The following is a 23,054-nucleotide window of genomic DNA, read 5'->3' on the forward strand; positions in this document are numbered from 1 at the left end:
GTGACTGAAACAACTGGGAGGCAGCTCTACAGAGAGCATGGAAGGGAAAAACCTGTTGACAGGGTATGAACAGCCATTGCTTTCCCTGGCAAGGCATTCTGCAGAGCCCATATTGGTCTACATTCAGATTTTGGATCAGGCCTTGCTGTCACATTAGGAGAGGTATGACATGTTCTGGAGTGGTTATGACAGACTATGTATATGATCCATCATTTTCAGTGGATTATTTGCATTTCCATCTCAGTTCTTAGACTGACTTGTCTCATTTGTGTCAGCCATATGCAGCCTTGCACCACCACTTTATTGAAGAGGTAACCCAGGGACGCAAGCAGTAAAGACCTCTGCTTCCTCTGCTTGGTCATGAGGATTAGCCTCGTTTCAGCCATGGCATGTACAGCAGCCCTGTAGACGTAGACAAAGAAAGCTTTAAATTGTACAACTGATACTAACTCCTTTTCAAAAGCTTGGGAAACACCGCTGCTGCCAAAAAAGAGTTTTCCAGACTGGGTATTAGCATAGTGCAGTTGTGATCATGCCTGTTTCCAAATGAAGAAGAGATGTAAGTACTGTTAGCCTCTAGGCACCACAAAGACCAGAATCCCATAGTTAAGAACCATGTAATCCCTACAGATATCCCATTTAAATTGAGTTCTTGACCCAGTTAAACAGGAGCTTCTTCTTTTAACCATGACATGAGTAATTCAGGCCTAGAGGAAATGCTCTATTTAGATCAACTCCCAATTAAACGTACCCCAAGTAAACAGTTTGAACTTCCTGATAAATCAGTCATGATAATCTGAGTGATGTGAGATACACCAGTATACATCTAAACCCGCAATATGAAAGAACTACAAGCAGGTTGCAGGATAGTGGCAGAGCTTGTGTGAAGAAAGAAATCTCTGTCTACCTAACTACACACACATACATATATGCATATACAGACAACTATGTGTGCATCACACACCTGGCAATGATACCAGTAATGCCAATATACCAATAACACCAATACCAATGATAGCAAAAGATTTATTTGCTAAGTATTTTAGAGCAATTGCCATCCTCTGACTAACAACCTGGGTATCACCTTGATATCCTTGATCTAAAATCATGCTGCCAATAAAATGTTCCTTCCTGCTGAAAGATTAACTTTTCTCCAAATTTCCAGCAAGCCATATCCCATAGAACTTCAGGGACTGTAAACCCATTTTTTCGTTGTAATAATCTGCAATTGAATTTTTACGAAGGTCACCATCCTATTATATATATATAAGTACCATGACAACAGTGGAATTGAAATAACTAGTTTAGAAACCACCAATTTGCCATATAGGAGGACAACCAACACAACATTTAGCAACGGATTTACCATCTATAAAGCTTACTAATATCATCACGCTCACTTCAGCAAGCAGTCCAACTGACAGAACTTACATCTCATAAAGTTAAACTTTTAAGTGTATGCAGGGATAGGGCCTACATATAAAGAAGACAGCTGTCAAGTCTGGCATCTTTCAACTCACAGGACTAATAACAGGAAGTGTATTCCACACGAAAAGAAAGTCTTCTTAACACAGTATCTTACATTTTGAGCTAATACTATCTTTATACCCACAAAAGTAACTTCAGGTCATTTTTAGGCATATTTCTTAGTTAAATGTTGATGTTTATGAGGTTGCACCGATATCTTTATAGACAGGGGAATGTATACTAGGATAGAATAGAATAGAACAGAACAGAACAGTTCAGTTGGAAGAGACACGCAACAATCATCTAGTCCAACTACCTCACTACTTCAGAGCTGACCAAGTTAAAGCATGTTATTGAGTCCAAACACCTCTCAAACACTGACAGGCTTGGGGCTTCAGCCACCTCTCTGGGAAGTCTATTGCAGGCCACCCTCTCAGTAAAGAAATAATTCCTAATACCAAGTCTGAACCTCCCCTGACGCAGCTCTGAAGCATTCCCACATGTCCTGTCACTGGATATCAGGGAGAAGAGATCAGCAACTACTCCAGCAACTTTGTTTAAAACCTTTTGAAACTCACTGAATAGTTAGTTCCCTGAAGCAACTCTGCAACATGCAAAAGAAAATGATAAAACTTTGGGACAACAAAAAAACCCTCTGTGTGACTGGCATTTGCTTTTATGTAATTAACAAAAACCCACCTCAACATAACTTTTCCTTCTATATCACGTATTCATTCTTTTCTCATTCATAAGGGTATATATTTTATTTTAAGTTTATTCTAAGCATATGTGTGTCTTCTCATGTGGAAAAGACCATTACTTTATGGGTTAAAAGTAAAGTATAAAGACAGCTTTCTAATCTTTCACACATCTTGCCCTTAATTAAATTGAAAATTCACTCAGTTCCCTAAGACATTAATTTATTCTAATGAATTAGTATTCAAATAATTTAGTTCCCATTCCTGGAAAATTCTGAATAATGTAACCACATATGTTACAGTTTTCTGAAGCTTTTTTGCTTCAAAAAATAAGAAATGAGGAATTGACTTCATCCTGTAGAATTCCCAGAAAGGCATGGGGCTACATTTTTTGCCTGTTGACTTCACCAGACTTAAACCAGCCAGATCTGGCTCACCAAATAATAATAATTAAAAAAAAAAAAAAAGACAGACTGTTATTGAATTAAAACAGAATAGATTTATTTATGAAGGGCATCAGTAATATTATCCCTGTTAATTTACTTTTCTTTTTCTGTAAAGAAACATTTCACAACATATAACTGACATTGTCCTGGATTTCATAATATTCTGCCAGTCAATGTACCCTAAGATCTTTGTTCTCAAGTCTGTGCTGTTTTGATTGCATGCTACATATGTTGTTCACTATAGCATTTCCTTTGAAGGTCAGTCAGCGCTGTAGAAGAAATCCCTGGTGGAACTCAGAAGAACAGCAGACAGAACCTGCTAAGTTTAGGTTCCACTTTCTCCGTGTCTACAAAGGACTACACAGCAGCTGCTGCATCACAGAAATGTTTGTTTCACAGGAAGGAAAAGGTGACTAATGGAAAACATATAGGCTGATTTCAAAATGTAGATGTCATTAAAGAGAAATCTCTCTCATCCAGTTGTCATTCACCAGTGACATGCATATTAGCCACTGAGTCACGTCATTAGATGAGTATTCTGAACCGACAGACTCCAACTTAGACACGATTCCGTTGTGGTAACTCAGAACTAGAGGCAGTGAAAGCTCTTGTCCATAAAGACTAAGCAAAAGCTTATAATCAAACCCTCTCTGACCTACATGTCTGATTTCTGCAAGCATCAAACACCATATGGACTGTTTTCATCAACCACTTAGACAGGAGTTTCAGAAAAGCAAAAACATTTACAGAGACACTTGAACCCAAACACTTGCTGGTCAAGAGTGCTCAAAGTGCCAAACCAATAGTTCACCTCAGGGACTATTTCTAGTTGCTGATTTGTTGTAGGACTCTGTTACATGGGGAAGGATAATGTTTCTTTAGCAGCTGGATCACAAAACCCCAGAAATAACTGTATCACAGAAAACTCCACAAAGCTGCTGCCCATGGAGCATTCCGTTGTGGAAGTAGAAGGGATAGGTTTCAGGCTGGTGAGTCCTTTCACACATTCCCAGTTCACAAGGTCAAGACTTTGATTTTGGCAGAACTTTGATCAAGAGTTTCAGTTAGATAATTTGGAAAAATATATTTTTATATATAAACATAGTTTTAAATTTTGTTAATATATTTTTTGTTGGAATGCTGATTGAGCTCCTCAGAGGTCCAGCAACTGCTACAACAGCGCTAGTCCCTCTTTATATGTGATACAAAACTGCATTGTCTGTTGGCAGGACAATGCTAGCATGATGAAGAAGCATTCCAGTATCCTAAAAAGAAGATCTAAATGGGTCAAGTTACTGAGTCACGGAGAATGTTTGGAAGAATACACATCTTACCACTTGCAGACATTTAGTGATTTCCATCTGCTTCAAGAACCTAAAATCATAGATGAATTTGAAAAAAAAAAACAAATATGCAAAATTCCTTGACATGGATATTCAGGGGAAAAAACCAACAAACCACCAATAAAAAGCAACCATCTTGTGCTGTTAAAGTTTGTTGAAGTTAAATCAAAAGAACACAATGTCTGCTAATAAAAAATATGAGTCAACCTTCATTTCAGGGAAGAAAGAAGCTCTGCATTTTAGTGTGTTTGCCTATGGAAGCTAGGCTTATGAAATCCCAGTGGGGGTGTGTGTGTGTGTGTGTACATGTCTGTGACTGTCCTCATAGTAATTTGGGAATCAAATGGGAAAAAGCCTTAGAAGAACTTAAGTTTCTGTATCATGAAAACAGGTGCCTTGCAAAGGGAATGGATCTTGGTTAAGTGCCTTCATAGAGGAAAAGGCTTCAGCATTAGCTTACCCCTAATTAGACCCCCAGACAACCCACACAGGAAACAACCCAGAGAGAACTCTTCAACTGGTATTTGCACCTTATTAGACACTGAAATTCATTAGCTACAGCATACAGATCAACAGAAATGGGTTTCATTGGTACTAGTGTTTGGGATCTTCATTGCATTAAGGAGACATTTATTAAATTTCTAAATTGCCTCCTTACAGTTTTCAGGTCCAGAATTTATTATTTTGTCTGGTGAACCACCAGTGACCTTACAGCTGCCTGGATCAATTGTGGTAAGTATGAACACTAAGAATTTAGAACTAGTCTAGTGACCTTTTAGTTGGGGTTCTTTCTAAGTTGAATTTGAGTCCCAACTCAGTATTCTTGCTGTGTCGTCCTCCCAAACCAAGTTAGGGTTTCTGCAGAGGTATTGAGACTTGAAAGGAGGTCATCTAATTCTCAGTGCTATGTAGTTATTTCTGTTGGTGTGAAAATAGCTTAGATTATCCTTCTCAGCTAAAAATGATACCTTTAGCACAAGACTTCTGAGACGAAGATTATACAGCAAATATGCAATGTAACATTTAGTGCCAATGCATTGGATTCCTCCAGTTTGCAGGCACATTCTCTACCTTTCATTAAGATAAGGTAAAAGGCTGACAGCATAAAGCAGTAAAAATGAGGGCAGATATAATCTGGAATTACCCTCGAAGCAAGAATAACCCTGGTGATTGTAGAGTTTGAGTATGTTCAGATGTTTTGTTGGGATTCTGTGTTTTTTTTAAAGACGAGAAATGTTTTGTGTATTTATTTATAAGAAGGGAGGCAGGGAATAGCATAGTGTTGTGACCAGTTCCATCAGGTTATATAGAGACACGAGACTAGGGAGCCTCTGTAACAAAATGCTGTGGAACTTGCATTGCTTGTACTTGGCACTCATTCTTCATTCTTTTTTACTTGTTCTTAGACCAAAAAAGGGAAATCCTATTTATCGCAAAGGGATCTCAATGTGATTCTACTCAATGGGCAGTGCCTTGAGGTGCAATGTGACATCAAGTCCAAGGCAAGAGATGTTTTCAACACCGTGGTGGCATATGCAAATTTGGTGGAACATTTCTACTTTGGCTTGGCTTACCTGAAAGGTAACAAGACATAGTTATCCACAATAAAAGTTCTCTTCCTCAGTGCCTCTGTAGTGACTTTATTAATGAATTCCAGTAAGATCCTAAGATGAAAGCAGATCTAAAGCTTAAGCAAAAGTAAGGTATGTTGGTTTATGCAGAACTGCACTGATGCAAAGCATGTCTACCCAAGGATTATGCACCAGCACAGCCATACTGTCACTGGCTGATATTCCCATGCAGAAAAGGCTGTGTCCCAGCCTTACACTGGAGTAACACTGAGCCATGTAGCTCCAGAAGAAATTCCGGGAAGCACTGTACTGAGGAAGGCTGATGCTTCCTACATACAAGTTGGCATACAGGCTCAGCTATTTCATCTACAAGACCCACATATCCTCAGCCCATTTCTGATGGCAAGCACAGCTGAGGCACTAGGAAGAAGCATACTTGTGTGTAGGGCACGAGGATTACAATAGGTTGCAGAACCTGCATGGTGAGCACAGTGAGCCCCATCAATTTTTGAGTGATTCCATAGATACCACACCAATCCAGCATCTAACAGCTGTAATCCTAAATTACACACTGATATCCTAAGTTCTCCGTCAAAGCAGCAATAAATTAAGCCATGACACAGAGAAGTAAATCTCAACTGACATCCATGATTCATTTTATTTTTTATTGATAGTGATGCACTGAATGGAGACAGCAGAACTTTGAGCTACTGAAGTATCTCCAGACTTATCACAGAACTCAAAATTCTCATTTCAGGTAAAGAATTCTTCTTTTTGGATGAGGACACCAAACTCTACAAAGTAGCCCCAGATGGCTGGAATGATCAACCCAAGAAGAAAACCTCTATCATTAATTTCACACTCTTTCTAAGGATAAAATTCTTCGTCAACCACTTTAATGTTATCCAGTAAGTACATGGTTCTGCTGACTGCAGAAAAAACAGTAGCATTTAGGTGACTGTTCAAGGCTCCTCCTATCTTCCTAAACCCTTTTGTGTTCCAGGCACAGCTTGACAAGGCATCAGTTTTACCTGCAGCTTCGTAAAGATATTTTGGAGGAGCGATTATATTGCAATGATGAGACTACCCTGAAACTCGGCGCTTTGGCTTTACAGGCAGAGCTTGGCAATTACGCTTCTGAGGTGTGGATAAATAATACAGTATTTCTCAGAGGTCTCTATTCACAGCTTTTGCAGCTTTTCTTTGTCACATAGAGTTTAAAGAAGAAATGTGAATACCACATAATTTCAACTAAGTCCTTTAGTACTCACATTTCAAATTTAATTTAAAAAATCACAAGATTTTCCTGATTAAGGAGCAGTAATGAGCCAGATGAATTTGGCAGGAAATATGGCAGAATGATGAAAGACTCCTGGTCTTGCATAATTGATAACATGGCCCAGAACCTCCAGAAAAATCTGTAGAAAATTGCCAACATAGGCACAGCTTGGATGTGTAGAGGGGCTTAAAGAGATTAGAGAACATGGAATAGAAAAATAAACAACCACTGCAGAATTCACAGCTGGTTTTTTTGTATGCTCAGATTCACAAGTTGCAAAGACAGAAGGGTTGCTGATGGTATTATACCTGAACTAGTTATCCTAGTTTAGGAGTGTACAGAAAATAGCCATTGATGTGCTCTGCCACATCTTAATTTATCTAAATCAGTTTAGCTCTATTAATTGAACTCTCAGTGGTCTGATCCATCTGGTCAGACCTATCCTGGTATTGGGTCCCCCACTGTACGTTGTACCGATGCAGCTGTAGCTGCCAGCTCTAAGTGCAAGCCTGCAGGCATCCCTGTAGGCCCACATCTTTTCTCCCCTTTACACAGAGAAGCAGCGTATGCTTTGAGCACCTGGCTGTGCAAGAGGCACATTTGCCTGTCAAGACGCTACCTGCTGTTCCTCATCTTCTTTTAGGAAATGACAACAGGGTGACTTCAGCATACAGGTCACCCTGAAAATGGAAATGCAGCAAATAAGAAAAGTCAAAATGAGCAAAAGGCTCCTTTCTTGTTTTTTTCATTTTTTTTCTCCCAAAGATGCATGGAAAGAACTATTTTCGTGTTGAAGACTACATTCCAGCAAGCCAAATAGAGAAAATGACCCTGGCATATGTACAGCGAGAGCTTGCTAAATTACATTGTATGAATCGTTCCTTATTTGAGGATGAAGCTGAACTAGAATTTTTAAAGGTAACATACCATACCCCAACCATTATTTATTTATTTTGAGATAGAAAGACCCTCTCATATTTACCATTGTCTATTATTTTCTTCTTGCCTGATACAGTGGATTTTAGATATGGTGAAGAAATTTAAATAGTCAACAAAAAGCTCAGAATTCCATTCTGCTGGAGATACTGTCACTCTAAATAACTTAAAACACATTTACATGGTAGGTTTCCTTTCACTGATAGCTTATAAAGGGTTAATACACATTTCAGTGTATTTTCAACATCCTAAGGTTTGATGCAAATTTTCAGCATGTTCCCAACATGCCTGGATTCCAGATGATTATAAATACACCTACTGAATGTATTAGAGATGATTATAAAACATGGGAGTAAGCACTTTCTTGACTTCTGAAACTACAGCAGCTGTTCAGCCACTTCCTAAGCATGCAGTGATTATCTGTTTAAAAATATCTGTGAACCCTGGAAGTGAGGAAGGAGTTATCTGAAGTATTTTTCTCACATGACTCTTTCTCTTGGCCTTTAGGGTGTCATGATGATGTGGGATTTAAATTTTTTCCCCCTACTTTCTGCTTCTCCCCTAAACTTCTCTGCTTTCCATCAAATGAAAAATATCAGAGATTAGCTAATGGATAAATATCGGTAGCCATTTTGCTGCAGTGCCACATGCTTTTATTTATAACATTATTTTAGTTCAGTTACTGTTTAATTATGTTCGTTCCTCATCTAATACTGCCAGTGGAATTGAAGAAATAGATTGAAGCTTAGGCTTAATGACAGTCCCATCATGTGTGGCAAATCCAATGAAGAAAAGCAGCTTTGTTAGTATCAGTTTCAATGGGTAAGTCTGTAGAAGGAGCCAACACATCATACAAAGCGAGAAAGAGAGCCCCCATGGCAGGAACATGCAAATTCAAAATATGAAAGGGATTAAAAATTTCAAACCCAGATTCATCCAATGAAATAATCATTGGATGCCCCAGTTTTCAGGACCCAAATATTTGTGCTCTGGATACTTTCTGGAAAACAGATAACCATTTTATTTTGGTCACTGAAAAATCTCTGTCCACAGTTGAAAAGTCATTTGGGGATTCTACATTAGCTTCCTAGGGGAGGAAAAAAAAAGTTCTAGAATAAACTCATATTGATCTGCAGATCACAAAAGAGGACAGAAAACCCTCCTCATATTCCATACATAGTTCTGCAAAAGGTCCGAGTCACGTGTTAACATTTTGTGACAAGTGCAGACGACAGAAAGACAAGCAACACCCAGAACCTCTAGGTGGGTTCATCAGAGTATCCTCTGCACAGTTAGCTGGCAGGGGCACAAGCTGGCTTCTCAGTCCCTTGAAACATAATCCTGCTTAGCTTTTCACCCAGCAATGAGCACCATGCAAGAAAGAAGCAACACTGAAGATCTGTTATTAGGAAGTTTGACACTGAAGGGAATTCTGGCACAGTGAAATTCCCTCAAAAGTCACCACTATATTTAGGTGAGATACTTTGAGATACAATTTAACAAACACTGTAACTTAAGATCTTGGCAATGGAAATTTATAATGTCTGATTTTAAAAGATGATGGCCGTGAAGAAATGGGCATATGTACCTGAGAGAGTTCCATGCAGGCTGGGAGCTGTGGTTTCACTGCAGTTGAGATTTCCAGTTGGTCATCACTATTGTAGAAAGGAAACCACACAAAGCCCCTAACAATCTTAGAGTAGCCCTGGCACCAAACTAATAGCAGTTTTACGAAGATCATCATACCTCATGGTTTCTGGGTTTGCTCGGGGAAACAAAGACACAGAAAAGAAAATGGAAAGAAAAAGGTTTAACAGTAGTCAAGCAGCATTAATCCTGCACGGTTTTCCATTCAGAAATGCACACAGGTGCCAAGTAGCAGTAACGCCGAGTACCTCGGTGCCACTGTAATGTTTATGGTACAGGAAGCTACATAATCCTCCTACCTCTTCAAATGAGATGTGTGGGAAAGTGTTACTTCAGTTTTACACATGAAAAATGAATGCATGTAATGGCTCTATGACATACCAAAGTAAGGTGATGATTCTGTGAGGCAGTAGGTATGAAAATCTGGTAAGGGTTTTCAAAGGTTTCTTGAGAGATTGAAAGAATATTCAGTGAAGACACTCAAAAACATTTACCTACATTTTCTTCCCATGCCTCTTTTTGCATAATGCATGGTAAATGCACTTTTTCTCTACAAGGTGACTCAGCAACTTCCTGAGTATGGAGTGTTATTCTATCGTGTGTCCCAAGAGAAGAAAGCAGCAGGAGGGGACATCATCCTGGGAATCTGTGCCAAAGGCATCATTGTGTATGAGGTCAAAAATCACACAAGAATTGCCAGTTTAAGATTCCAGTGGCGCGAAACGGAAAGAATTTCAGCTCACGTGAGTTGGAACCAACTCTACTCCTCTACTCCCCTTCTGCTTGTCACTTTAATAAATTTGTTGCACTCAGAGCCAGAATTAGACTTATTCTGTACAGGCAAGTCCTTTTTGAAAACAGTCTAATATCAAGGCTGGATCTGGATACCAAGATATGCAGTTCTTAGTGAGGTTTAGTTCTGGAGGGTTTTTTGCTAAGGTTGGGGCCAAATTACTATAAAACTGAATGATCTGGTGTTGACTATTACAAAGACTGTGTCAAAAATCTTTATGGCATATTCCATACTAACTCCTCTCTCGTCTTCTCTTTCTCTTTTCTTTTGTTTTCCTACCTACATCAGGTCATGGGAGTATGTCTTACTCTCTCCGTATCTCCTTTTTCCCATCCTCATCTCTTAGTATTTTGACGTCTGTTAACAAACTGGTATTGTTTACAAGATTGTGACCCCTTCTAAACATTATTCCGCCGTCAGAGGTATATCACTCTACCATCATACAGTGTAGGTGTGAACCTGCATCACACAATTCCCTGCCTGTTTGCTCTCTGAAAGTGGCCCTTCTAAACCTTGAAGATATTTTCATTTTCACATTAAATGGGCTTAATAATTTTAAATTTTTTAGGGTGAAATTCTCCAAGTTCTATCAACCTGCTGTCAGTGCAGTCAATGACCAAAGGCTCTTGACTTTTGATGTAGGACAGTTATGATCCTGATGACAGACACCTCACTAACAGCTGTTGAATTTGATAGGCATTTACTGCACCCAAAAGGCATGCAGTCAGGCATAAATACAAATGGACAAACCAAAAAAATTATACAAATGAACTTTCAGTGCCTCACTGTAATGACTGATTCATGAAGCAAGTTGTGCTTTTTTCCCCTTTAGAGAAAAAAATTCATGATTGAAAGCAGCTTCAGTGGCAAGAAACACACCTTCGTTACCGATACAGCAAAGACATGTAAATATTTATTGGATCTCTGCTCTGCCCAACACAAATTCAATGCACAGATGAATTCTAGGCAACTTCGGCAAATTTCATCAGGTGAGGTATAAATGCATTTTCATTATTCAGGCCATAGAACAGTTAGGTTTTAGGAAAGGTGCATTCAGCGAAACTGAGAATCGGAACCTGCCACATCCGTTTCACTGTGCTTCAGTTTCTCATTTGCAGACCAGAAAATAATGTCTTCCTCTTCACTGGAAGTTAGAGGTGTGTGAGTCTAATATAGCATGTGCATGTGAGCGGGCATGTGCAAGGGGTAGAGAGAGATTCTCTGATGACAGTAACTACGTAGCTAAACTCAGATTTTTTTTATTTTTTTATTTTTTATTTTTACAAAAAAGGATAATTACGTTTCCCTTCAGGAAACTGCTGAAGAAATGTATCAGATTTACCCCAAATGTAACATGAGAAACATTCCACACAAAGAATAACTATAGCAGTGCCCAGATATGTTGGAGCTGTAACTGGCTATTTTTGCATAAATCGGGGGTTCAACTCAATGGTTCAGTCTCGGGACAAAACCACTAAACCAAAGGCACATCAGTCATACCCACTCAATTATGTAACTGCTAGCTGCTGTTACCTTAGATTTTTCCATGTCCGTGGAAGACATGACTAATACCTCCTTAGACTTCACATTTTCCATAGTTTCTAAGACAAGGTTCTGCTTAAACCAGGGCAGTTACATAGCACTTCTCACCCACAGTTCTCATAATGCTCTGTAAAGATAGGTGAGAATCATTATGGAGAAACCAAGGCACATATGAAATAACAGCCTAAGCAGACAACTGTCATCACTCTTTGTCACAGCACTCTCCAAACTTACTGGCTGCAACAAGGTCTTTTACCATCTCATACCAACATACTCTTCATGCTAGTCCCTCTGCTGCTTTCTCCTCGTCCCAGCCGTGCTCTCCCTCTCTCTGCTTCTTCCTCCTCCCTCTTCATTGGCTGCCCAACCCCTTAACAGAACCAGCCACAGCTGCACCTTGTCTACATCAACCAGCCCGCCTCCCCTGAAGCCAGCCCGCAGTTGTGTATTATCAATATTAATTAACCCAGCTTCATTCCTCTACAATTCTCCCCTTTTTTTCTTAACATTTCATACCTCATGTTTTTACCAATCATCACAAATTTTTTACAAATAAACTTTTCATATGGTCCTCCATAATTCCTCTACAAACTCTTGACTTCAGTGCAACATGAGTTTTCACTAGCTCATCTATTGTCTTGAACAGAATCATGATCATTTACAACCACTGAGTATTTGACCCAGTGAGTCACAGCAGGAGAATCAAGTGTTACGCTGTACCTGCTGAGATACTCCTTTCTCTAGTAAAACTGTACAAGTATTGGCAACCAATTATACCATGGGATATAACAGGATGATTGATCTATTGCTTCCTTCCCACTAAAATTTTCATGAAAACTGAAGTTCTACCTGCACAAATTTGTTACCATGGAAGAAGGTGCTAGGATGACAGTTAGGTTCAAGGCAACTTTTCTTGCTTGGGCTCCTGTAGCTTCAACCGTAACTTAGTGGGACTGTGATTTATAGCATACAGATGAATGCTAATAGTGAATCTTAAAGTTTCCTATGTCACATTTGCTTGTGGTAATATATCTTATTAAAAATTACTACATTCCACATACAAGAGAACAAAAAGATTGAGAGCTAAGAAAATTATAACCCAAGTCCTGATTACAAGCACCCAAATCACTGAAACAAACCAGACTTACATAAGCCGTGCAACTGCAGGTTCTGAGGTTCAGTGTGTGCTTGCTGTCCCAGAAAAAAGGCTTTGTGAAGGCAATGACAGACAGCGTGAGGCTGCAAGAGGTTATAAGGCTCTTTCTGCATGAATAAAACTCTTGCTTCTGCTGCACTGTTCAGATGTGTAAGTCACCATCTCTTCAAAACTTGCTAGCAACCCCCTACTTTGAGATCACAATGGCAGCTCTCAGACTGAACTAATACTGCAGGCAGTTAAGCCTTCTCATGCCTTAACAAATGCCCCTGATTGAAGTCGCTGAGGAAAAAGGAAACCTAGGTTTAATGCTGCAGAGAGTGTTCTAGAAAGTTGCGTTCAGGCTAGTATTTGTTAGGAAAACACATGTGAGGTCAGCTGTCACATGCAAGCAGAGTTAAAGCCCATATTTGTGCTAGCCTGTACCAAGCAGGGTTCTTGCTTTACTTTCCGACATGTCTCCAATTGCCTGCTGTCCCTCTCCTTGAAATCCCTTCTCCAGCCCACCATTAGGGTTTTAGGTTAACATTTAGGTTGACAACCTAAATAGATTAACAGTGCTGCTTCCAGCATTATCTTGTTTCAGGGAAATAAAATCTTTTGAGAGGATAGATTTGTATACAGCAGAGCCCAGATGTCATTAAGCAAGTAGTAGATTTCACACAGAGGTGGAAAATTAGGTAGCAAGCATTGCCACCAAGATGGTCCCCTACTGAACTTCACTTGTGCAAATCACTCAGAGCAAACAGCCAGTGGGTCCATGAAGGATGGAAAACTGCCAGCCTGGCTAATTCAGTCTTTGACAGACAGATGCTTCTCACACACCAATTATTTACAAAATATACTTTACAGAGATACTGAGGTTTAAATTATGCAGGGTTGTGCATTTCATCTGTCTTTGTGGAAAGTGAATTTGCGGCATAATTCATACAAATTAAATCTAAATACAGTGTATACTTTCTATGAAAGAAATGGATTGGAAAGCCTTTCCACTTGCCTCAAGGCCTAGATATCCTCAAGGATACCAGAACAAATATATCCGCCATGTCAGGGTTTTTGCTAGCAAGTTCAAAAGTGTAGACAGAAAGCACCTTTGAGCTTAAGAAGATGGGATAATATCAGTGGATTTATCTTTTTCTCCCCTCCTCTGTCCCTTCTTATTCAGAGGAAAGTAAATTTGTGGAAATAGACAAATCAAATTCTGCATATGCAGCTCAGCGTGAACACCTTGCCCTGATTCAGAGACTGTCTCGTTCAGAGAATGTGCTCTATGGAGCAAACCTGGAAAACCTTTCTGCTGGGATGATGAGCAAATCTTGTGACAACCTCAGTGTGGAAACCAACAACAGGACTAGAAACAAAAGCAATCTTGGCAGGTAGGTTTGCTTTTTCCTCTAAACGTGTGTAAGAACACTCATTCATAGATTATATCATTGCAAACCTCTATGGTAAACTGTGAGGCAGACTTTTTTTTTTTTTTTTTTTTTTTTGCAGTCTTTATTGTGGCCACACCAAAAAGCTCCATGGTGCCAGCAGTAGTGCAAACACAAGCAGAAAGCTAACAGTCTAAAAGATAAGAACATGAAAAAGAGTGACATTTAAAGTTGTACTAGACTTAGGAATGAGCCACTTACTGCATTATGGAGAAGGATAAAAATAAGGGAGAATAAAAGTAAAATCTTTAATGTCTGTGTGTCTTCTCTGGACATAGCAGTATGTGAACTAAATGCACAGTGGAAGCTGGTTTTGAGCAGGTCTTACATAAGTGATTCCTCCATGTCTAAAGGTGCAAATCACAGAGAAGAGTGTAAGAGCTTCTCCCTTTGCATTGGTGCATTCACCAGAGTAGGCAGATATTATAGCTGCACACAGTCTCAAGGCCTTTGATGAATTCTAGTGCCTCTTATAATATGAGAATAGAGCCAAGAACATGAACTACCAGGAAAACTTTCAGACATGGATTTGTCTAAATGGACAGCAGGGCTAAATGAATCATGCTGAGGCTACGCTGTGCTCTCCTGGTGCCTGCATCAGCTCAGAGAAAAACACAGGCAGAAATAAGTCATGATGTGAGTGGTCTGATGGCAGCTGTTATTTCACAGCAAAGCTGGCAAGGTTACACTACCTCTCCCCTACAATGAAATGTGGCCCAGAAGTCAGAATACTTGTTGAAAGACTGTATACATGTGCACCCTCTACTTGGCTCTGACAGGCTAATGACAATGAAAAGTGCTAAACACCATTTGGTGATTTGTTGTAATGCAATCCATTTTATGCCATGCAGATCCACATCAGGGCTATCCCAGTCAGAAATGCACATCAATTTGAATGGGAAGCAAAGGAGTTATGACTACCTCTCTATCCATTCAACGCAGAACACAATCAGTGGTGAGTATAATCATCATCATAATGAGAGACGGTAACCTTCCATATTTATTTTTTCAATAGCAGAAGACAAAAATACATTCTACTTACAGATTAAAGAATATCCTTTCGCACTTCTAGTCCTGGGAATTAACCCAGACTTCAGCAAGACATGCTGTTTTCTTCCCTTTCGTTCCTGTTTCCCATCAGGATCAGTGGTAAAGGACTTCACGATAAAATTATTTTATCAGTGGTGCCTAATGCTTTTCAGAGACATAGTTCAGTACACCCAGGACTCTCACATGAGGCAATATCCCTGTGCTCAGAGGTCATCATTTAGTTTGCAGCTAAGAACTACAACTCCATAAATAATGCAAGAGACAACCTAGGCTCCAGGTCCTTCCTCCATTCTTGCATTTGAATGACACTTACTGGAATTAGAACTGGACACCTAGCCTTCTAACAGAAGCCATATTGCATGCACACAGTGAACAGATCTATGGAATAAGAAGCTATGATTATTTGGTTTGTCTGTTCATAAATTAGAACTGTACTTTAAACATGCTGTGGCAACTGCACAGTGTTAAGCACTGTTAACATTACAAAAGTGACCATCACAATCAGTGCTGACTGGATTGCACCTACACAGCCAAAAGGGCCCAAAAGGCTGAAGGCTAAAGTTTCCAAAGGGACCCAGATTTTGTGTCCAAATCACCCTCATGCTCAATGAGCGCAACATGTCTGACTCTTTAGATAGCCTAATCTTAATAAAAACATTGTAGATAAATGCATAGTCTCAGAAAAAAACATTATGGGAAGAGCTTAGACAGCTACTGTACATATACTTTTCTAAAGAATGCAAATTTCCAAACACTTGATAAAGCTTCCTTCCTGAATTATATCTGATTCAGAAGTAACGGTAATGTTGAAAGCAAGAACAAAATACATCTTTACATTTTTAAGCCCCAGTTTTGCATACTATATGAATCTACTGTCTCCCTGCATTAATCTGCATTTATTCTAGCTGTTTTGTTTCTGCAGCACCTGGATCACCAGCCACCCAAAAGGAAGTTTCACTAAGTGGTCTAGAAAGAGAAATCATTTGTGTCAGCCTAAAACGTGACCCTAAAAATGGATTTGGTAAGTAAGGAACATGTATGTTATTTTTGTTACTGGGACTATCAGATTCTGGTGCTAACACTGATATTTGCTGACTCAAGATGGGCAAGACTGTAACCTTCTTCACCTCATTTATTCTTCTTATGGAATAAGACTACCAATTCTTTATGAAGGACTTAGAATTTCCAAGACTGAAAAGGACTAAGCACATAAATCAAGACCGCATTTTTTTTCAGAGGATTAACTAAGGCCACAGAGATCAAGGGGACCAAGTGCTAAGAGTAGAATGAAAGGAACACGGGTCTAATTTCATATCTGAAATACATGTGCAGAGATTTTATTTATCTTAGACCTTATATAGGGGGAGATGACATTCTGCAAACTTTTCAGGTATTGCCTGTGGGGGTGCAAAACATGTACACAAGCTTAACATGAATGTTTCCCAATTTTGGATTCTTCCGTGGGTAACATTTTTGTTATACAATACACTGTTGCATTGTAAGCTGTTCTTGTGGATGAGTTAAGAGGACCATCAGGTTTCACAGCTGACCATTAATATAATTAAACAGCAAATTTCCAAATGGTGCAGGTCTATGTGGAATATCTTGATCCCAAACCCAACTATTCTAATAGTGAGAGGAATATATTCTGCAATAAGCAGAATATTCTCAGCTAGGATCGTGAAATTGAACTACTTGACAATAGATTTCATTTTCTAGGATATCTCTTACATATCCATTAGAAGCCTACATGGCCCGCCCCAGGGGCCCTAGATTACATGATGCAGAACAATGTTCAAATTTACCTACTGAGCTTTTACACCATTTTCCTCCTGCAGGTGTTAAATGCTAAGGTCCACTTACTTTATGACTCTTGTAGGAAAGCAGTTGGAATCTTTAAAATTCCCAAGCCAGGGTAGTATTCTTACTGAGAAATTATATTTAAATAGCCACCAAAGTCACCAGGACACTTTAATTATAACATGAGTTTAAAGCTTTCCTGAATCAAAACCTTGGTGCCATGTAAATCAGAGCTCCCCATTCACCAGACCATGTAAAACTTAAGCCATTGCAGTAAGAGCCTTTTATGCTCCTAAGATTAATCTTTTCTAATACTGCCAGTGTCTCTGCATTCTCATGCTATCTCATTTTTGCAGGTTTTGTAATTATTGGAGGAGAAAATGTAGGAAAATTAGACCTCGGTATCTTTATCGCTTCAATTATCCCTGGGGGACCTGCAGACAGAGCTGGAAATATCAAACCAGGTCATTGTCCTTAGTTTTTAATCAGAATTAAAATACTTCTGTGTTTTAAAGTTAGGTACTCTGGATTTATTTCCTTATTTATATATGATTTGTCTTGTTTTTATGCCTTCTTTTTTAAAGGAGGACGACTCATCTCTGTGAATAATATTAGTCTCGAGGGCGTTTCATTTAATACTGCAGTTAAAATCATACAGAATTCTCCTGATGAAGTGGAGCTCATCATCTCTCAACCCAAAGGTATAAAGACAAATACCTTTGCTGGCTATGGAATGCTAACAGTTAATTCAGGATACTGGTATTTATTAGGCACTGGGATGTAGTAGTGCTTTCTTGCTACTCATTGCAAGTTATAATAGCCATAGGGCTAGCAGTGAAAAAGTCAACTTCTGGTAGGTATCATGTGAACTCTGTTCTATGGTCAGCATGAAAAAAAATCTATTATGGGCTGCATTGCTGAATACCAAGGGAACTTTGGCATTTCTTTCTCTGATAGAGCAGTAGTCTTCTGCTCTGATGAAGCAAACAAATTTCTCCACACAGTGCTCCATCTTACAGTGGTAGACTTATTTTATAGATCTGATTTTAGAACCAGTTGATGTAGGAAGCTACTTGGTCCTCCCCTGCTGAGTAATAATAATAATAATAGCCTTCAAGTTTACTTACTGCTCGATTCAGCAATGTTTTATTTTGGTGTGGCTTTACAGACATGTATGAAGAAGGATTAAATGAAGAAAAGAATCTATCAAGAGGAGACAGCACTAGTGGATCTGAAATCTCTTGTGTAAACAGCGGGAGAAAAAAGATTCAGGATTGTCACACAGCTGTCCCCAAAGAACAGGACAAAAATATAGATGAACTTGAGAAGGCTCTTTCCTGGAGTTTTGCACCAAAATTGGGCTCTAGGATTCCAGTTCCTTCAGCTGATACCCTGGATGTGGAGGTAACTGAGATTTTGATGCTGTTCAGTAATAGTATGCCCAAGATGTGTCTTAACAACTTGCTAGCTATATTAAGGATGAGAAGTGACCAAGATATTAAAATAATGAGGAATGAAAAAAGAAAACCTTGGAAAATGTTGCTTGTTAAATTACATTGGAAATGTCAAGATGATTGACCTGTCTGGAATGTGAAAAAACGGGGACACTGTTCTACAAAATGTCATTAAAAAATTCTCCTCCTTTTTCCAGTAGATGTACAAAATTTTGATTATTTTCCTGCAGTCTCTTAAGATTTCAACCAGACACTGAACAGCAGCATTTCATGTCTGATATCCTATTATTAGACAGCCTCCCTATTTATACTCAGCTCATGCACATTTAAACACATAATATTTTGAGTAACATTAGTGTAAGCTTGAAATAATGTCAGGGATATAAATGGTACCATTCCAGGCTTACAGTCACAGCAGGATCAAACCCTTTCTATCCTCTGGAAACTCTCTGTTCCTTTTTTTTCCCCTTCCTTTCACTTCCTCACTTCTTCCCCACCCCCCTCTCCTTTTTTTTTTTTTTTTTTTTTTTTAGATGTTGTAGTCTCATTAGTGTTTATATTTTTGAGACAGGAAGCTGATTCTTCACACTTACCATCACCATCTGAAACCAACTCAAAGGAAATCTATACTGTGGAGCTTGTTAAAGAAGACGGGACTTTTGGAATCAGTGTGACTGCAAGTGTTACTGTTAATCTTTCAGTGTGTCTGTCAAACTGTTACATGACCAAAAAGCACACAGAGAAGTGTATTTATGTGGAACAAAGATAGAAGATAGGCTGATAACAGAAACTGTTAGCATAGCATCTTTCAAACCTGTCTGGTTGATTGACAGAGAAAGCAAAAATACTAGCTCTGCTTATTCCCCAGTTCTTGCCTGCGGAATTTGTGAAAGAAGTGTGCTGGCATAAAGCATGTGGCAGGACAAGACCTTTTCATCATTACTCAATTTGAGAACACGACTTACCACTGAAAGTGGAGTTTGGTCAGGGAGGGATATAGCCAGAGTCACTAGAAAATGCAGCAGTGCAAAGAATTCTCCAAGTCATGACTGGTTTTGCTGCTCCCCTGGAGCTCCTGGAACTCAAAGGCTGTGTCAGTACAAGCAGATTGCACAGGACCATGGCATGGGCTTCAAGCACTTGCCCACGAGCACCGTTTAACTGTTGACAGCACCAATATGGCTTTGGCCTGGTGCCTCAACAAGCAGTATAACAGATGCCATCCTATGCTGGGTGGCTGAAAGTTTAGCTGTGTGGACTCAAGAAATGCCGTTATTCTTTCTCTGAAGGCCAGAGAAAGGTCCCTAGCCAATTTTATTTCTTAATATAAGGAAATAAAGTTCTCTGTATGTTTAGAGGACCGGAGAATTCAGCAGTTGAAACGGTCTGCCGCATTTGAATAGTAAATCCTTGTCCTGGCTATCAAAGTTTAATTTACCCCTCCAGGCTGAGATGTCTTTACAGTCTTGGCTGAAACGGAGTGGGAACCAACAGCCATTTCATTGCCTGCAGAAGAAATTGACGGTTTCTTTTTCATTTGAATTTGGCTAGGGGACATATATGGACAGAACATAATTCTTCAGTTAATCTGGAATTCCTGTGAACTATAGACTGTTCAGGTGGCTGCACAAGTTCAGGTCCATGCTTTATGTATTGTGTGGAAGGTTAATAACTGCTGAATGGATATTGAATAGTTTGGAAGCTGGGCTAAAGACTGAGTGAAAGATGCAACCCCATCTTTATGTTAGCATAGGGAAAAACATGTGAACATTTAGTCAATGTTTTTATATAGCCACATAGAAATGCATTGCATTTTCCTGAGGAAAAAAACCAAAGATTACTGCCTAGGGAAGTATATTACAACTAGATGGGCCTTTGGAGTAACATTCTCTTTTCTTTTTTTCCTATACTAAAAAAAATAGTAATTCCTAAAGCAGTTGCTTTGCAATGGATGTGTAAGTTGCTTTGATTTTTATCACAGGAAGATCACGTGAAGACTCCACTCTAATCTGTGGGCATATGTTTTGCAGGGTGGAATTAACACTAGTGTGCGTCACGGTGGAATATATGTGAAGTCAATTATTCCCAGGGGACCAGCAGATAAGGATGGACAAATAAAGATAGGTAACATGTCTGGCAATAAAACTCTGGGCTGCAGAACTCAATGTTAGTGTGGAATGCTTGCCACAGGGACAATGAAACACATTTGGGATTGGAGGTGATACAACTGTGAAATGTAAGATGCAGTCTATAATTCCTCAACCTGTCCCTGTACTACATGTAGATATCCCACTGAAAAACCAGGAGCCTCATACTAATATTATACAGTTAGTCTCTGTAGCTGCACATCAGGCTAGTTACTCTGACACCTACTTTCAGTGTTGCTGTGATAACCAGATACTACCACTGCATTTACTTACAGAATACCCTGGTATGTTTTAAGTGCTAGTTATGGAATGCTGTACAACAAGCAGTATTGCTTTCATACAAAGTAGCATAATTTAACACATGTAAGCATGAAGAACTATTGCAATGTGGGGAGCCTCAAGGTTTACACCTATTGAACTTGAACATCAAAGCAACTTGCTCCTTTTTTGTTTGTTTTCTTTTGTGTCAGGTGATCGTCTGCTGGAAGTAGATGGCATCAGCCTCTGTGGCATCACGCACAAACAGGCTGTGGAACACCTTAAGAAATCTGGCCAGGTTTGTACAACAGCAGAGCTCAGTAAGATACCCAGTAGAATAAAGTGCACTTAGTATGAAGCACAGGAGCAAGCTAGGCCAAAAGAAACTCACTCTGCCTCCATCCAACCCCATTCTCCTACAAGAAAAGTGAAAAAAAATAGACTGAGGGTTCACTGTGTAACTGGAAGCTGTTCATCATTGTTTTAGACTGCCAAGCTGGTTCTAGAAAGGGGAGACTACCAACTGGCAGAGCCATGCTTGACTGCTAATGACAGAAAGGGGGACCAATGTGCAGTTGTTTCTGTGGCAACATCCTTCACAGATGGTACCAAGGACTATTGCTTTTTGACAGATGGTGAGTACTAAAAAAGGAACTCAGGGTGACTTCTTACAATGTGCAAGGAAGGAATGAATGAAAATGAAGTAATGAAATTTCTGTGGGTTTGAAGGAACCGCATACTGAATAAAAATACAATGTGCAATATTAATGGCATTACCAAAAATCAATTCTGAACAAAATTATTTCCTATGTACTTAGACTTACAGTTGTTAGATATAGCTGAATTTATCGTAGGCATAAATACTGTATCTCTAAGCCTCCACAACATGGGGCTGGCAGGGGACATCCCTGCCAGTAGTCTATAGCACTCTGGGGCAAGAAGCAGCTGCGTTGGCTGCCAGCCTGTCACCCAAAGAGAGCACTGCCAGCACAACTGCTGATGCTGTGTCAGTGGTGAAGCTAGGGTGAACTGCTGACCCAGGGCAAGGACTGGAGACTGCCATCACTGGAGACTGCTGTCACTTCATTTCTTAAAAGCAGAAGATTCAGAGATCACTTTCACTGAATTTAGCCAACAAGTAAATACTGTATCTTTTACTGTAAGGCTGTCTCATAACCAAGTCTGAACCATACTTTCCCATGGGGCAGGTACTCCCCTACGTTGTCCCTAGCAGAATGGGATTCGGCTGCAATGTGGTATTTGGGAAAGGGCTGGTCTGTTGTTCTTGTCTGAAAAAAGCAGTAGCTTTGAATCTAGCTTATGCTGGTTAGTGCAGGCAGCTACAGAACACTCACACTCTACAGCTACAGCTCTACCCAACACTTACAGAAGAAAGTCAGAAAACCATAGCATTTGAACCTTTTTATGTGGTACAAAAGGTTTCTTCCTTTATGGGCATAAAGTCTGCGAACACACAGTGGAATAGAATCCAGTTCTCCCCATTCTGCCTGTACAATTTCAAGGGCTCATATAAGTTAAAGGAACACCAAACCCTTCTTCTGCCATTTATTATTGGCAGATCTACCTCTGCAGCACAGAGGAAAAGGTCTGCTGAAGGTATAAATTTACATCAGCTCCTTAGGGGGCACATATGCCACACCTCTCAATCTTTTTCCAATCCCTGCTTTGAACAGATAACATATTCGAAGTCAAACTGACAAAGAATTCTGGAGGCCTTGGCTTTAGTGTTCTGCAAATGGAAGGAGATGCTTGCGAACACCTTGGAGGAGCTATTGTCAGGATCAAAAGACTGTTTCCAGGGCAGCCAGCTGAAGAGAATGGCAAAATTGAAGTCGGAGACATCATTTTAGCTGTGAATGGGAAACCTATTCAAGGACTCTTCTATCAGGTATCAGGCAGTACTATCACTGGGAGCCCAGATGGGTAACATGTTAATAAAGACAATGGGATGAAGCTGCATTTAATCTTAATTATCACCATAAGGAGTCAGAATTTGCGTATAATGAGTTTGAT

General features: G+C 39.5%; 1 protein-coding gene across 6 annotated transcripts in view; it reads left to right on the plus strand.

The window, feature by feature from the left end:
* FRMPD2 (FERM and PDZ domain containing 2) overlaps window positions 1-23,054 on the plus strand; it is a 77,000-nt gene that overhangs the window by 22,001 nt on the left and 31,945 nt on the right. For all 6 annotated transcript variants that reach the window (XM_040606946.1, XM_040606948.1, XM_040606950.1 and 3 more), the window contains exons 9-27: window positions 2,870-3,020; window positions 4,615-4,686; window positions 5,361-5,535; window positions 6,283-6,433; window positions 6,529-6,667; window positions 7,570-7,722; window positions 9,945-10,130; window positions 11,013-11,169; window positions 14,044-14,254; window positions 15,163-15,266; window positions 16,284-16,382; window positions 17,518-17,625; window positions 17,746-17,862; window positions 18,330-18,565; window positions 19,187-19,291; window positions 20,646-20,739; window positions 21,233-21,318; window positions 21,508-21,655; window positions 22,715-22,929. In XM_040606946.1, the coding sequence (XP_040462880.1) occupies window positions 2,870-3,020; window positions 4,615-4,686; window positions 5,361-5,535; window positions 6,283-6,433; window positions 6,529-6,667; window positions 7,570-7,722; window positions 9,945-10,130; window positions 11,013-11,169; window positions 14,044-14,254; window positions 15,163-15,266; window positions 16,284-16,382; window positions 17,518-17,625; window positions 17,746-17,862; window positions 18,330-18,565; window positions 19,187-19,291; window positions 20,646-20,739; window positions 21,233-21,318; window positions 21,508-21,655; window positions 22,715-22,929 (2,707 nt within the window). The remainder of the gene's footprint in view (window positions 1-2,869; window positions 3,021-4,614; window positions 4,687-5,360; window positions 5,536-6,282; window positions 6,434-6,528; window positions 6,668-7,569; window positions 7,723-9,944; window positions 10,131-11,012; window positions 11,170-14,043; window positions 14,255-15,162; window positions 15,267-16,283; window positions 16,383-17,517; window positions 17,626-17,745; window positions 17,863-18,329; window positions 18,566-19,186; window positions 19,292-20,645; window positions 20,740-21,232; window positions 21,319-21,507; window positions 21,656-22,714; window positions 22,930-23,054) is intronic.

Source organism: Falco naumanni, chromosome 9 (genome assembly GCF_017639655.2).
Source record: "Falco naumanni isolate bFalNau1 chromosome 9, bFalNau1.pat, whole genome shotgun sequence".
Classification (NCBI taxonomy): Eukaryota; Metazoa; Chordata; class Aves; order Falconiformes; family Falconidae; genus Falco; species Falco naumanni.